This window comes from Capra hircus, chromosome 25 (assembly GCF_001704415.2).
Source record: "Capra hircus breed San Clemente chromosome 25, ASM170441v1, whole genome shotgun sequence".
In the NCBI taxonomy this organism is placed as follows: Eukaryota; Metazoa; Chordata; class Mammalia; order Artiodactyla; family Bovidae; genus Capra; species Capra hircus.
This window is the reverse complement of record NC_030832.1, coordinates 11,044,156-11,057,993: the sequence shown is the minus strand read 5'-3', so window position 1 is coordinate 11,057,993 and position 13,838 is coordinate 11,044,156. Positions and strand designations below refer to the sequence as shown.

The 13,838-nt window shown below is 49.6% G+C and overlaps 1 protein-coding gene across 2 annotated transcripts in view; it reads right to left on the bottom strand.

Annotated features, from left to right (window-relative positions):
• Window positions 1-13,838, bottom strand: part of SNX29 (sorting nexin 29) — a 603,176-nt gene that overhangs the window by 108,068 nt on the left and 481,270 nt on the right. For both annotated transcript variants that reach the window (XM_018040633.1, XM_018040634.1), the window contains one exon: window positions 11,692-11,832. In XM_018040633.1, coding sequence (XP_017896122.1) covers window positions 11,692-11,832 — 141 coding nt within the window. The remainder of the gene's footprint in view (window positions 1-11,691; window positions 11,833-13,838) is intronic.

The following is a 13,838-nucleotide window of genomic DNA, read 5'->3' as shown; positions in this document are numbered from 1 at the left end:
TGGTGGCAACTTCAGAAACTACAGATGTTTCTCCCTAGTTGCTAAGATGAACCGACATTGCAACACACAGCTCCCTACTGTCAATGGGAACACTTAAGGGGAAGAGAGCAATTATTCTTACTTATTGGAGACGTAAATGAAACTGAGAGGTGCTCTTCTGGGTTGTGATTTTAAGCAGTTGTCCACAAATGTGAGGCGGGGAAAGCAGACATAACGTGGATTAAGGATGTTCAGAAGGTCCTTCAGAGCTGGAAGGGAGATTAAACAGTGACATACAAGTTATTTAACAGCCCTGGAAATATGTGGGGAAACCCTTAATGCCCAGAAGCGAGTCCAGTGTTCTATAATTCACGGCCATTTCCAAACCAATGGGTTCCACACTGTTGCAGCAGAGGCCTCAGCCAAAGCGGCGTGAGGGGGAAGCTGGCTGGTGAACTAGGGGGCCAGGGCCCTGGGGAGTCACAAGGTACAGCTGAAGCAATGTCTCTACAGACCCTCCTGCAAATATTCTCACTGTTGGGTCTACATCCAGAGGGCAGGTAGGGCCTGAGCATCTTTCTAAACGCAATTACCAAAGAGCTTTGAGTGCTGTGGCATGCGGGATCTTCTGCAACACTTACAGCTTTTTGATACACGCTCCCAGAAGATAAATAAAAGAGCTGTTACGTGTTCAGTGATGCAGGGAACAGAGAAAGGGAACTGAAGCCACAGAACACAAGTGTCGGGTATCGATGGAGCTTAAGTTCATTTGTTCATCAAACACGTTTGGACTTCCCTGGTGGTCTAGTGCTTAAGAATCTGCCTGCCAATGCAAGTGACACGGGTTTGATCCCTGGTCTGGAAAGATTCCACCTGCTGTGGGGCAAGAGGGCAACTAAGCCTGTGCGCCACAACTACTGAGCCCACGGGCAGCAACTACTGAGGGAGCCACAGCAATGAGAAGCCGCTGCAATGAGATGCCCACGCACTGCAGCTAGAGGTAGCTTCCACTTGCCACAAAGAGGGAAAGCCTGCACGAAGCAATGAAGACTCAGCACAGCCAAAAATAAATAAACGTTTAAAAAGAAAACAACATTTAACGCAGCACCTACTATGTGCCAGGCACTGAGTGAGATGCTGAGAAGACAGATTCAGCAGGCCTGGTCCTGCTCTCTAATTCCATGGGCTAACAGGGGCAGAGAGAGGACTGTGCATCAGGCAGCCCAGAGGGAGCATGAAAAAGGAAGTCAGGGGAAAGACAGCTGACACTCTGGGTTCAGGGAAGGCTTCCTGGAGGAGCTGGCACCTGCAAGGTCTGTGACTTGAGACCACCAGGATGGTCCTCCTGGAATCAAACTCTTATACAGGAAATGCGAGGGATGGGAACAAAGTGGTAACTACACCTCTAGCTGAGGCTCTGGACTATTCGTTTATAAAATGATCTTGATCTTTTTAAATTGGATTTTAATTAGATGTTATAGAGTAGTCCCCCTAAGAATCCATATTTCCATACATAGGCATATATAGTCTAGATCCGAGGCTCAGCACTGTTTCTCTCCCGAGACAATTTTTCTGGCCAGATGAACTTGGCAACTGCTCTCTGGAAAATGTCTTAAGAGGCTCTTCACTGTATTAAAGGGAAACGCAAATGGGTGGTGTATAATGAGCCCAATTTCTTTCTCCTTCTTGTTTAATACATTAAGTACTGGGACTATTTACACAGCAGTTGGCAGGGCGTCAAAAGAGAAACAAGCTTGCGTTTATGGCTTCATTCAGCTGAAGCGTCTTTTCTCTCTGGAAAACTGTGAGTTTCCGGGGACACTGTCTGCGTTCCCTGTGTCTCGGTTCTGACTGGGTGGCCATATCTGCATTGCCTTCTGGATCTTTTCCCCACATGAGGGTGCTCCTGGGAGAATCCCCCGAGACGTTGCCTTTCTTCAGAGAAACCTGTGGTACCACGTGACTCCCTGCGGTGCTGGCTCCTGGGTCTGGGTTCGGGGTGAGGGGGTGGTCACGTGGGCTTCTCGACCAGGAGGCACAGGGCCATCAGCATGAACCGGACTTGATCCCTGATGGGAGCCACGGGACCTTGGGTGGGAGGCTTACAGCAGCCGAGCCAGTTTCTTCATCTATAAGACATCCTTTTACAGGGCCTGGCAAGAACCACATGATGAGAAAATGACTACAGAGCCTTCAGTATACAAGCCAGGCACAGGATGGCTGGCATTAATATGCACACAAAAGTGAGGGGGCTCTGGACAGACCACCTATGTCATGCTTGTCCACTACTTGGGCTCAGAGTCTCACAATCCTCTACAGGAAAGATGTGCGTGCTTATGTGTCCACTTGCTCCATCTCACTACCGAGCCACACGTCCCCTTTAACCAAGTGGCACGCAGCACTTACCATGTACAGGCACAGTTGTGAGCACTGTAGACATATTACCACCTCAAATCCTCATAACAACACTAGGAAAGAAATGCTGACGCGACCCCTGGTACACAGAAGGGGTAACTGAGACACAGAGAGGTCAGAAAACTTGCCTAAGCACACACGGCTCGTGAGTGAGTGAGAACCTTTATCCTTTCTGTTTTACTCTCAGGGCTGGCAAAGACCTGCAGAAGGAACACACACAGACAGGTGGATGAACGGTACTGCACGCACTTGGGTTTATCAGGGAGGTTTAGAGGCCTGCGGGTCGACTGGAAAGGCCCAGCTCCTAGCTCTAAAAATGGCCCCTAAGTGAGGGTGGGTGGTGGGTGAACCTAGATGGTTCAGCAGAAGGGAGAGGCAAGCAAGGGCTCTGGCTTCGCCTGCTCCCTGATTTCCATACCAGCGAGGTTAAGAACCTGACTTAAGGGACTTCCCTGGCAGTCTTCCCGTGATTAAGACTCTGTGCTTCCACTGCAGGGGACCTGGGTTCAACCCCAGGTGGAGGAACTATTAATAGGATCCTGCATGACTCGTGGATGACTGCATGACTGCATGACTTCAATTTCTAAAAAATTAAAAAATAAAGAAACTGACTTAAGAAATCAATGTCAATGTCCACCAACTGAGCAATGGCTAAATAATCTACATTCGCCCGCTCCCCAGCATCCTGCGTGGCAGATCTGTAGTGAGAGGGTGAAGGCGTAGGGCCCTGCAGACTGTCTGCCTGGGCTGACACAGCAGCCCTGATACCCCTGAGCGAGATGACCCTGGGCAAGTCACTTCCCCTCCCTGTGTCTCTTGTTTCATTTGCAGAGCGAGGTCATGGTGATGGCTTTCCGCTCCAGGCAAGGAAGGAGGTATGAGGCAGGCAGAAGAATGTTTCCCTTGAGATGTTGTTTTTCAGTTACTCAGTCATGTCCGACTCTTGGCACCCCTACGGCAGGCCTCTCTGTCCCTCACCATCTCCGAAGTTGGCCCAAGTTCATGTCCATTGCATCGGTGACGCCATCCAGCCACCTCATCCTCTGATCCCTCTTTTCCTTCTGCCCTCAATCTTTCCCATCATCAGGGACTTTTCTGATGAGTCAGCTGTTCACATCAGATGACCAAAATACTGGAGTTTTAGCTTCAGCATCAGTCCTTCCAACGAGTATTCAGGGTTGATTTTCCCTTAAGATTGACTGATTTGATCATCTTCCCTGAGACGCTCTCACCCAGATCTCCAGGACCTGGCTACACTACCTCACATAGCAACAGGGACTTTGCAGAGGTGGTGAGGGACCACGAGACGGGGAAATGTTCCTGGGTTACCTGGTTGGACCACAACTAATCTCAAAAGCAGAGAACCTTCCCCTGGTGTGGTCAGCAGAAAATGGGACTACGGCAAAGTGGTCAGAGATACGCGGCACTAAAGATGGAGACAGGGATCACAGGCGAAGGAATGCGAGAAGCCTCTAGAAGCTGCAAAAGGCCAGGAAACCATTCTTCCCTGGAGCCACCAGAAGGAATCAGCGGTGCCCACACCTTGACTTCAGCCCAGTGAGACCTGGCTCAGACTCCTGACCTCCTGAACTATAAGACAACACACTTATGGTGCTCTCAACTGCCAGGTCTGTGGTATTTGTTAGCAGGCAATCATCAGAGGCTAACACAGAGGCACAGAGGGAATGGCACACGGACGGGGAGGACCTCCCCACAACTGCCTGCATTCCCACCTGCTCCCTTGTGTGAGACTCATCACCAGGATGCCTGCCGGCTCTTTGAGCACTGTCCCTCCAACAGAGAGCAACCCTGACTCCCCCTCCTCATTCTCCTCTGAGCTCACTGGGACCCCACTCCAGTCTGCAGGATTCGCTAGCTCTTCCCCCCACAGGACTGTGAACTTTGTGAAGGCAGAGACCACACTTTGAAACACCCTCGACTCCGCACACCTAGCATGACAGTCCTGACCTTGCGACGTGTTTGCCGAGGGGAAGAATTCACCTCTGTGTTCCTCCAGATGCCTGCTCGTCCCTGCTGCTGTCTCCAACCTCTGCTGGGGTCCTGCCATTGGCCCCGGTGGCTGAATTGAAATTTACGCCTCTAGGGAGTTGCAAGGCGTTTTCCATGGCTCAGCGAGTGCCTGTCGGTTCCTCCACAGCACACTGGTGTGTGTGTGTTTTAATGAGAATTTTAATGCATAATTTCTCCAACAAGTTGAATTATCTGCGGCTCGGGGGAAAGCGATTCGCCTTGCCTTTGTGCCAAATGAACTCTCAGAGACTGACTCCATTATCCTAAGAAGGAACGACTGGCCCTTAATTCTCATTTGCTCACTGAGCAATAATGGAGATTTTTAGTAGTATCATCAAAATACATGTCTTCCACCTAAGTCCTCGTACCAGTCAAATCCATTTGGACAGAGAGCTCTCAAGCCACGACCGTTGGTCACTAGGCAGCCAGCTTTCCTGTCTGTAAAGGCCTGCTGGTCTTCTGCCCATCCTCCAAGAAACACTCGGGCAAAAGCAGAATGGGAACAACCTCTGAACATAACCTGAAAGTTCCTCTACTCTTTTTGGAATTCAGATTTTTCTACATTTGTGCCAAGACCCAGTGAAGTAAAGAGAGAAAAAGGGAAACTTTTCCATTTCGTTTCTGTTCATGTAGTCATTCATTCAGGCCATGAGCGTCTCTGGGGTGTTGGGTTCTATTCTAGGAGCTGGAGAGAGCAGCTTTCATGAGCTTCCATTCCAGGGCAGAGAGAAAGATGCTACTCAAAGACACAAAGAAACCATCTCCACTCACAGTATGTGCCGGGAGAGGCTGGGCGAAAATGAAAACGGCAATGGGCTAGAGACTGACTGAGGGGGCGGCAGGGACAAGGATGCTGGGGAAGACGTCTCTCTGAGGAGTGGCGCTGAGCTGAGCCCTCACACGTTGAGGGAGCAGTCCAGGCAGAGATCGGGGGAAAGTCATTCCTGGCAGAGGGAAGGGCGGGTACAGAGGCCAGAGAACAGCAAGGACATGTGCCCACTTGCAGGCAGAAGCTGTAAGGACCAGCATCCGGCCTGCCTGTCCCCTGCCCTGCTGCCACAACTGTGGAGAGAGGAGGCTCCGGTAGCCTGGGCCGTGATGCTGCGAGTAGCAGAGCGCCTCACCAACGACACGTGGCGGACCCTGAGCGTGAGCCTGGGTTGTTCTGGGCTGCCAAGATCACGGTGCTGTTTGTTACCTCAGTCGAACCTTAAGAAACTGTGGAAAACTCTTAAAGAGACAGGAACAGTAGATCATCTTACCTGTCTCCTGAGAAACGTGTATGCCGGCCAAGAAGCAAAAGTCAGAACCTTATATGGAACAACTGACTGGTTCAAAATTGGGGAAGGAGTACAAGAAGGCTGTTTATTGTCACTCTGTTTATTAATTTATATACAGAGCACATTATGTGAAATCCTGGGCTGGATGAGCTACAAGCTGGAATCAAGACTGCTGGGAGAAATATCAACAACCTCAGATATGCAGACGATACCACTCTAATGGCAGAAAGTGAAGAGGAACTAAAGAGCCTCCTGATAAGGGTAAAAGAGGAGGGTGAAAAGGCCAACTTAAAAACACTAAGATCATGGCATCTGGTCCCATCACTTCAAGGCAAACAGAAAGGGAAAAGGTGGAAGCAGTGACAGAGTTCCTCTTCCTGGGCTCCAAGATCACTGCAGCCGGTGACTGCAGCCATGAAATCAGAAGATGATGGCTTCTTGGCAGGAAAGCTAAGACAAACCTAGACATTGTATTAAAAAGACATCACTTTGCTGACAAAGGTCCACGTGCTCAAGGTCTTTATAGTAGAGAGTTAGACCATAAAGAAGGCTGAGTGCTGAAGAATTGATGCTTTCAAATCATGGTACTGGAGAAGACTCTTGAGAGTCCCTTGGACTGCAAGGAGATCAAACCAGTCAACCCTAAAGGAAATCAACCCTGAATACTCGTTGGAAGACTGATGCTGAAGCTGAAGTTCCAATACTTTGGCCACCTGATGTGAAGAGCCGACTCACTGGAAAAGATTCTGATGCCAGGGAAGACTGAAGATGAAAGAAGAGCAGGCTGACAAAGGATGAGATGGTTGGATGGCATCATTGATTCAATGGACATGAACGTGAGCAAACTCTGGGAGATGGTGAGGGACAGGGAGGCCTGGCGTGCAGCAGTCCACAGGCTTGCAGAAAGTCAGACACAACTGAGTGACTGAACAACAACAACAACCCAAGCCCATCCTGAGTGATACAGTCCCATGCCTCAGATATTAATAGTTAGTAAGTAACTTTAGGGGCTTCCCTGGTAACTCAGCTGGCAAAGAATCTGCCTGCAGTGCAAGAGACCCCGGTTTGATTCCTGGGTTGGGAAGATCTGCTGGAGAAGGGATAGGCTACCAACTCCAGTATTCTTGGGTTTCCCTGGTGGCTCAGCTGGTAAAGAATCCTCCTGCAATGCAGGAGACCTGGGTTCGATCCCTGGGTGGGGAATATCCCCTGGAGAAGGGAATGGCTACCCACTCCAGTATTTTAATAAACAGACAATGAGATGGTTGGATGGCAGCATTGACTCAATGGACATGAGTTTGAGCAAACTCTGAGAGATAGTGAAGGACAGTGCGGCCTGGCGTGTGGCAGTCCATGGGATTGCAGAGTCGGACACAACTTACCGACTGAACAACTTTAACATGGGCTTCCCTGGTGCTCAGCGGAAAAGAATCTGATTGTAATGCAGGAAACCGCCTTCAATACAGGAGACGCACGTTTGATCCCTGGGTTGGGAAGATCCCCCAGAGGAGGGCATGGCAACCCACATCAGTATTCTTCCCTGGAGAATCCCATGGACAGAGGAGCCTGGTGGGCCACAGTCCATGAAGTCACAAGAGTTGGACACGACTTAGCAACTAAACCATCACTACCAACTTTAAAACACAACTATTGTGGCCTGACTTGGCTACGAAGGAATACATATTTCATTGACTCAGAAAACTATTTTAATGCGATGGGCTGGATTGGTACATGAAGGCATGACTATATCTCCATCGAGTGCACTGGGCTCCCTGTGCATTTATAACTAAACACATATATAGCACACTGCAGTAAAAGAAATGCATTGGTGAAGACAAATCTTGCATCCAGAAACTATAAAATGTGTAAATTTAATTGATTTTTTAAAAGTTCAAACTGGGGTTAAGATGACATTTTACTTCTAGAGAAACAGAAATTCAGGCTAGAAAGGTACTCATCTGATGAATTTTAAAAGGCTACAATGTGTTTAACACGTCCTTGAATACTGTCCAGGACTGTGGATTCTACAGTGAATCATTTAACGGGTCTAAGGCTGAGAGCAACAAGGTGCATGTAACTCAACCCACCTGGAGATGTGTGTCTGCATATTAATACATGCCTTAATGGTCCGGGAAGGCAAGTGTTCCATATTAATACATGGTTCAATGGTCCAGGCAGGCAAGTGTTCCTCTGGTGAAGTGACCCAATCAAAGAAAAGGCTTTGGTGGGGTACATTTTTCTGGCTCAACTGAGAATCAAGCTCTCTAGAAACTTTGCCCACAAGGTATCAAAGCAGGTTTCCTGAGTTATTAGACTCAGGTGTAGCCAATGAAAACTTGGTCTTATAAGAAGAGTTCATCACCGGCTTCTGTTGGGCATTGAGGTCCTGAATCCTGATTCATTCTGCTCTTGAAAATCAGACAGATCCTCAGATCAGATGGGGGTTGGGGGGCGGCGGCACAGACTAGAGGGAGTTAGACTAGAGTCAGAACCTGACCAGGGCTTCTCAGGTGGGCTCAGTGTTAAAAATCTGCCCACCAATGCAGGAGACGGAGGTTTGACCCCTGCATCAAGAAGATCTCCTGGAGAAGGAAATGGCAACCCACTCCGGTATTCTTGCCTGGAGAATTCCGAGGACAGAGGAGCCTGGCGGGCTTCAGTCCATGGGGTCGCAAAGAGTCAGACACGCCTGAGCACTCGTGCTTGCAGAACCCAACCAGCCAATTAAAAGCTAAAGGGCCACACAGACTAGACAAGCAGCCAAGGCCCTGAGCTGAGAGTTTCCTAAGCAAGACTGGAAACTGTCAGACCCACTGCTAACCGTGGGGAACAGAACCGATGGTCTGGTGAAGAGCCAGCCAGTGCGTGTGTGTGAGCCAGTCATCACTGGGTCAGGCCCATCCAGACGGCACCTTTATTCCAAGCTCATTTATTTGCAAACAGGGTTGCCCTGGGTACCCTGCTGATAGATTTCACAGGCACAACGCCCACTGCTGGTGAAGGTCAGGCCCAGATTGACAGGGATGGGAGACCAGAGCACGGATGCAGGTGGCCCACTCAGAGGGGAAACTCTCTCACCAGGTGTGCTGACACAGGAGAGGCAGGACTGCTCACGCTCTGTCTACAGTCACGTGACTCCAGAAGGCTCCTCCGACCCCTCAGGGCTGCATTTCCTCTCACTAATCCTGAGCCTGGCACACCAGCACACTGAGGACTGGTGGCACTCTGGACGGCTCTGTCTTATCTTTAAGTTCTGTGCAACCATAAGGCTTGAGGAGAGATGGAGTGGGAGAGAGGGTCCCTTGGAGCTGCAGAGAAGAATTCAGCAAGTGGGGCCCCAAAGATGTCCCTCCTCATCCTCATCCCAGAGTCCAAGGGCATCTCACCTTACACAGCGAAAGGGGCTTTGCAGAATGTGAGAGAGGAGACGATCATAGATTTTGGGGGGTGGGTGGGGACTGTGATCACAGGGGTCCTTATTAGAGGAAGAGGAGTCAGAAGAGGAGATCTATGCTAACAGAAGCAGAGACACCAGAGCGATGAGATTGTGGCCTTGAAGACAGAAGGGGGCCACAAGCTAAGGGACATGGGGGCCTCTGGAAGTTGCAAACAGCAAGAAGTGGCCTCTCCTCTAGAGCCTCCACCCATGCCAGAATCGTAGCCCATTGAGGCTGGCTATAGATAATTCACTGCAATTGTTTTAGGCCACTAAATGTGTGGGAAACGGTTACAGCAGCCATGTGCATGCGTGAGTGCTCACTCAGTCATGCCCAGCTCTTGTGGCTCCCGAGGACTGCAGCCCACCAGGCTCCTCTGTCCACGGGATTTCCCAGGCAAGAACACTGGAGTGGGCTGCCATTTCTTCCTCCAGGGAATCTTCCGGACCCAGGGATTGAACCTGCATCTCCTGCATTGGCAGGCAGGTTCTTTACCACTGTGCCACCGGGGAAGCCCCCTTACAGCAGGAAGTGAAAACACAGTGGAAGACAGACATGCCCCCGGTCCAGCCTTGTACTAATTCCCTCAGTGAGATGCAGACAGGCCACGTTCCCTGCAGGTGTCGTGCAAGGGCTGCGCCAGGGTAATGCTCTCTGCAGATGAGAACATCTCACAGTGATAATACGTTGGTTACATAGGATTTCATTTTATGACACTTAAAGATACTCTGGATGGGTCCCAAGATTTGTATGAGCCTGCAAGTCATGAGATTAAATCAGTAATACAGTCCCTGCCCCCATTTTCATAAGAAGTATTTTACTCCTTGCTGTGAACAAGTATAGAATTTCTCAGTCTTCTGTTTTTTTATGGGCTCAACTCTATTTTTCTTCAACAGAAGAAAAGGAACAACAGATTTACTCTGGGTCTGAGACAAACCTGCTTTATAACTCTTTAAATTATGTTCCAGCAGACCCTGATGTTGGAGAAGGCAATGGCAACCCAATCCAGTGTTCTTGCCTGGAGAATCCCAGGACGGGAGCCTAATGGGCTGCCGACTATGGGATCACACAGAGTTGGACATGACAGATGTGACGCAGCAGCAGACCCTGATGTGATCAGACTTCTAATCTGGTTTAAACACGGAAACCTCTGAACATACAAACACAACGGTCAGTAAGTTTTCTCTATGGAACTGGTGAGTGTGGGTAGTGGGTTACAGAAGCTCTTGCTCTGGTTTTTCTATGAGAAAGACCATAGGATTTGCTAGGAAATTCAAGGCCAGTGGGACCTGCACAGGCTTCATCCATGTGACAGCGCTGAGGTTCCCACACTACCTATAGGCAGAGCCTGAGAACCTGCATTTCTCACAAGCTCCAGGTGAGGCTGATGCTGTGGATCAGGGGTCACACTCTGAAAACCAACTCCCACCCAAGGCCCAATTCCTCCCAGGTCCTAAGAAGAGTCCATGTTATCTCATCTGATTCAACCGCCCCTGCCAAGCTATTTCATACGGTTCAACTGATGAAGTGTCTCTGTCTCCTACTTGACTGGAAGCCAGGGGCTCTCTGGCTTGTCTGCATCCTGGGGTCACTTGAAACCCCTCCACGCACAGGCCTCACTCCAAGCCAGTCAGCCCAGGATAGGGGGTGGGGGGTGGGCAGGCCGCAGAGTTTGGAAAGCTTCCCGAGTGATCCAAAGCCCAGCCAAGATGGAGAATGGCTGCAAATGTGATGGATGACAAAAATGATGCCAACCGGCTGAAGCAGACAACACAGCGGGGCCCTATGCCAAGCTTGGCTGTCATCTTTGGGGCCACTTACAGTGTGACACTGACTGGTGCTCAGTAATGCCGGCTGGATGAATGCATGGATGCTAACTGACCAGAGAGGAGGGCTAGTGCCTCCTTTCTCCAGGGCACAAGGATGAACACTCAGAAACACACTAGCTCATTGTCCGTGACCAACCCTCATGAGGCAGCAATCCTGTAATAAAACAAGCTCTTCTGAGAAAGCCTTACCTGGGAAATAACTCCATACTCTTAAGTCCAAATAAATATCAGGACAACCATGGATGAAAACCAGAAGACTGTTTTTTTTTTTTTGGTCCAGAACAGGAGCTGGGAAACTATGTCCCACAGGCCAGATCCAGCTGCCACCTCTTCTAATAAATCAAGTTTTCCTGGCACACAGGGATGCTCACGGGCGCACATACTGTCTGCAGCTGCTGCCATGATGGCAGCGCTGGGTATTCTGGCTGAAGTGATAGGGGCTGCAGAGCCAAGACACTTACTCTCTGGCCTTTTAGCAGAACAGGTATGGCAGCCCCACTCCAGAGAGATCAGAGGCTGGACACGCAGACAAGACGTAACTCGACTGTCTTTTGGGGGATGAATGGTGGGTGGCTGTTTACTTCGTTCCCATCTTTTTTCTTGTATCAGCCAACTTTTTGAGTTACATAGAGGAGCCCAGATGTTTAAATCGCCGGCAGAAGGAGAGGACAGAGGCACCAGTCGGAGAGCTGCCCAGCCCACAGCAGTGGTGCCACCTACCTTGTTTCCGATGGCCTTCTTGGGCGGGAAGTTGAAGGCCCTCACTTGAGGGTATTTGTTCTGTAACTTGTGGTGCAAAGTCCTGAACTCCGCGTACCGCCGGTAGACGTTCCACTCGTCGTCTTTTATCCGGATGTAGACCTTTGGAGAACACGGAAAGAGAAAGAAAATATCGAGTCCCTTGAAACTCTCATTCCACCCCGGATGCTTCCACGTCCTGGCTGTTGTACACAGTGCAGCAATGAACACCGGGGGTCATGTGTCTTTTGGAATTGTGGTTTTCTCACAGTATATGCCCAGCAGTGGGGTTGCTGGGTATATGGTAGGTTTATTCCTAGGTTTTTCAGGAATCTCAGATAAAGGAGATGTACATCTCCTCTATACAATGGAATATGACTCAGCCATAAAAAATGAATTTAAGTCAGTTCTAGTGAGGTGGATGAACCTAGCTAGAGCCCATTATACAGAGTGAAAGAAGTCAGAAAGAGAAAAACAAATATTGTATATTAATGCATATGTGTGGAATCTAGAAAAACGATGTTGATGAACCTATATACTATCATGTGTAAAATGGACAACTGATGAGAAGCTGCTGTACAGCACAGGGAGCCCAGCCGGTGCTCTGTGATGAGCTAGAGGGGTGGAACAGGGGTGGGAGAGGGGCTGGAGGTGGAGGGGATATATGTATCATTACGGCTGATTTGCATTGTTGTATGGTAGAAACCAACACAACACTGTAAAAATTAAAAAAATTTAAAAGTGAAAAAAATTCTCATTACAAAGGGGGTGGGGCTCTGGCAACACCTCCTCACACTCCAGGAAAACCAGCTCTGTGACAGCAGGGCCACGTCTGCCCCCTGGGTCACTGGAGGCCCAGTGCTGGGCGTGGAGGAGGGACTCAGCGTACCACGTGCATAAATGGGTACAGGAGAGAATGGCACCATCTGGCAGGCTGTGCACTGATGAACATCAGCTCCCAGCATCAGCGGAGACCGACAGCCCAATTCATCTCAGAGACGCATTTTCCATGCTTTTGTCACAGGCGCGCTGTGACAGTGACAGATGGCGGTGGAGAGGCCATTCATCCTCGCTGGCCTGCGTGTCTTCATCTGTTAACGGAGCTGACTAACAGCACCTCCTCCCAAGGTGGTGGGGAGAACAGTCAGGCTTATAAGCTGTGCAGCTGTGCCTGGATCACACAGATCAGCACGCTGGTGGGGAGGGGCCAGGGCCGGGGGGCGGGGTGGGGGGCGGGGTTTGAAATCAATCCCAGGAAGGAGGAGGGAGGGAGGGGGCAAGAGCTGAGATCAGTACAGCTGGATGGAAGGTCACATCAGGATGGGATACACACACCTGGGGCCTGAAACTTTTCCATTTTAATCAAGATGTGATCCTCAAGGTAACATTCAAGGGGTATAAAATGTAAGGGCTATTTCACCAGCTTTTTTTTTTTTTTACATGCCCTCACACCTTCCAGGGACACACAGCAACTACGTGAGAAAGCAAAACAGAGAAGTGGGAGAGAGCTCAAAGAATTTTTTAAAAAATTATATGAGTTAATAAGAACAGCCCAGGGCTTTTCTGGTGGCTCAGTGGTAAAGGATCCTCCGGCCAAAGCAGGAGGCATGGGTTTGATCCCTGGCCAGGGAGGATCCCGTGTGCTGTGGAGCAGCTAAGCCCGTGGGCCACAGCGACTGAAGCCCTAGAGCCCATGCTCCACAGCAAGAGAAGCCACCACAGCGAGAAGTCTGTGCACCGCAATGAAGACCTGCCGCAGCCAAAAATAAATAAAATTAGAAACAAAAAAAAAGAAAAGAGCAGCCCAGAGGGTGAAGTCTCCACTGATAAATAGCTATTGTAATCTGCGGTCAGCGAATGTCAGTACATGTCTTAAAACCTCTTTCACCATAAAAGCAGGCATCTCTACTGTAACTGATAAATTCTGCCTCTTTCTAAAGAGTACCCTGCATCCCCAAATGCAGATCTCATATATCTGAGCTCTGGGAAGGTGACCATCAATATTCTGGTGAACGAGGTGAAGGAGGGAGAATTTAAACCCAAAGAATGCCAATCAATGGATGGAAGTTTCCAGTGGACTTGGATGGAGAAATGGAGGCCTATCGAGTCTGATAGAAGCCCCCAAGTGA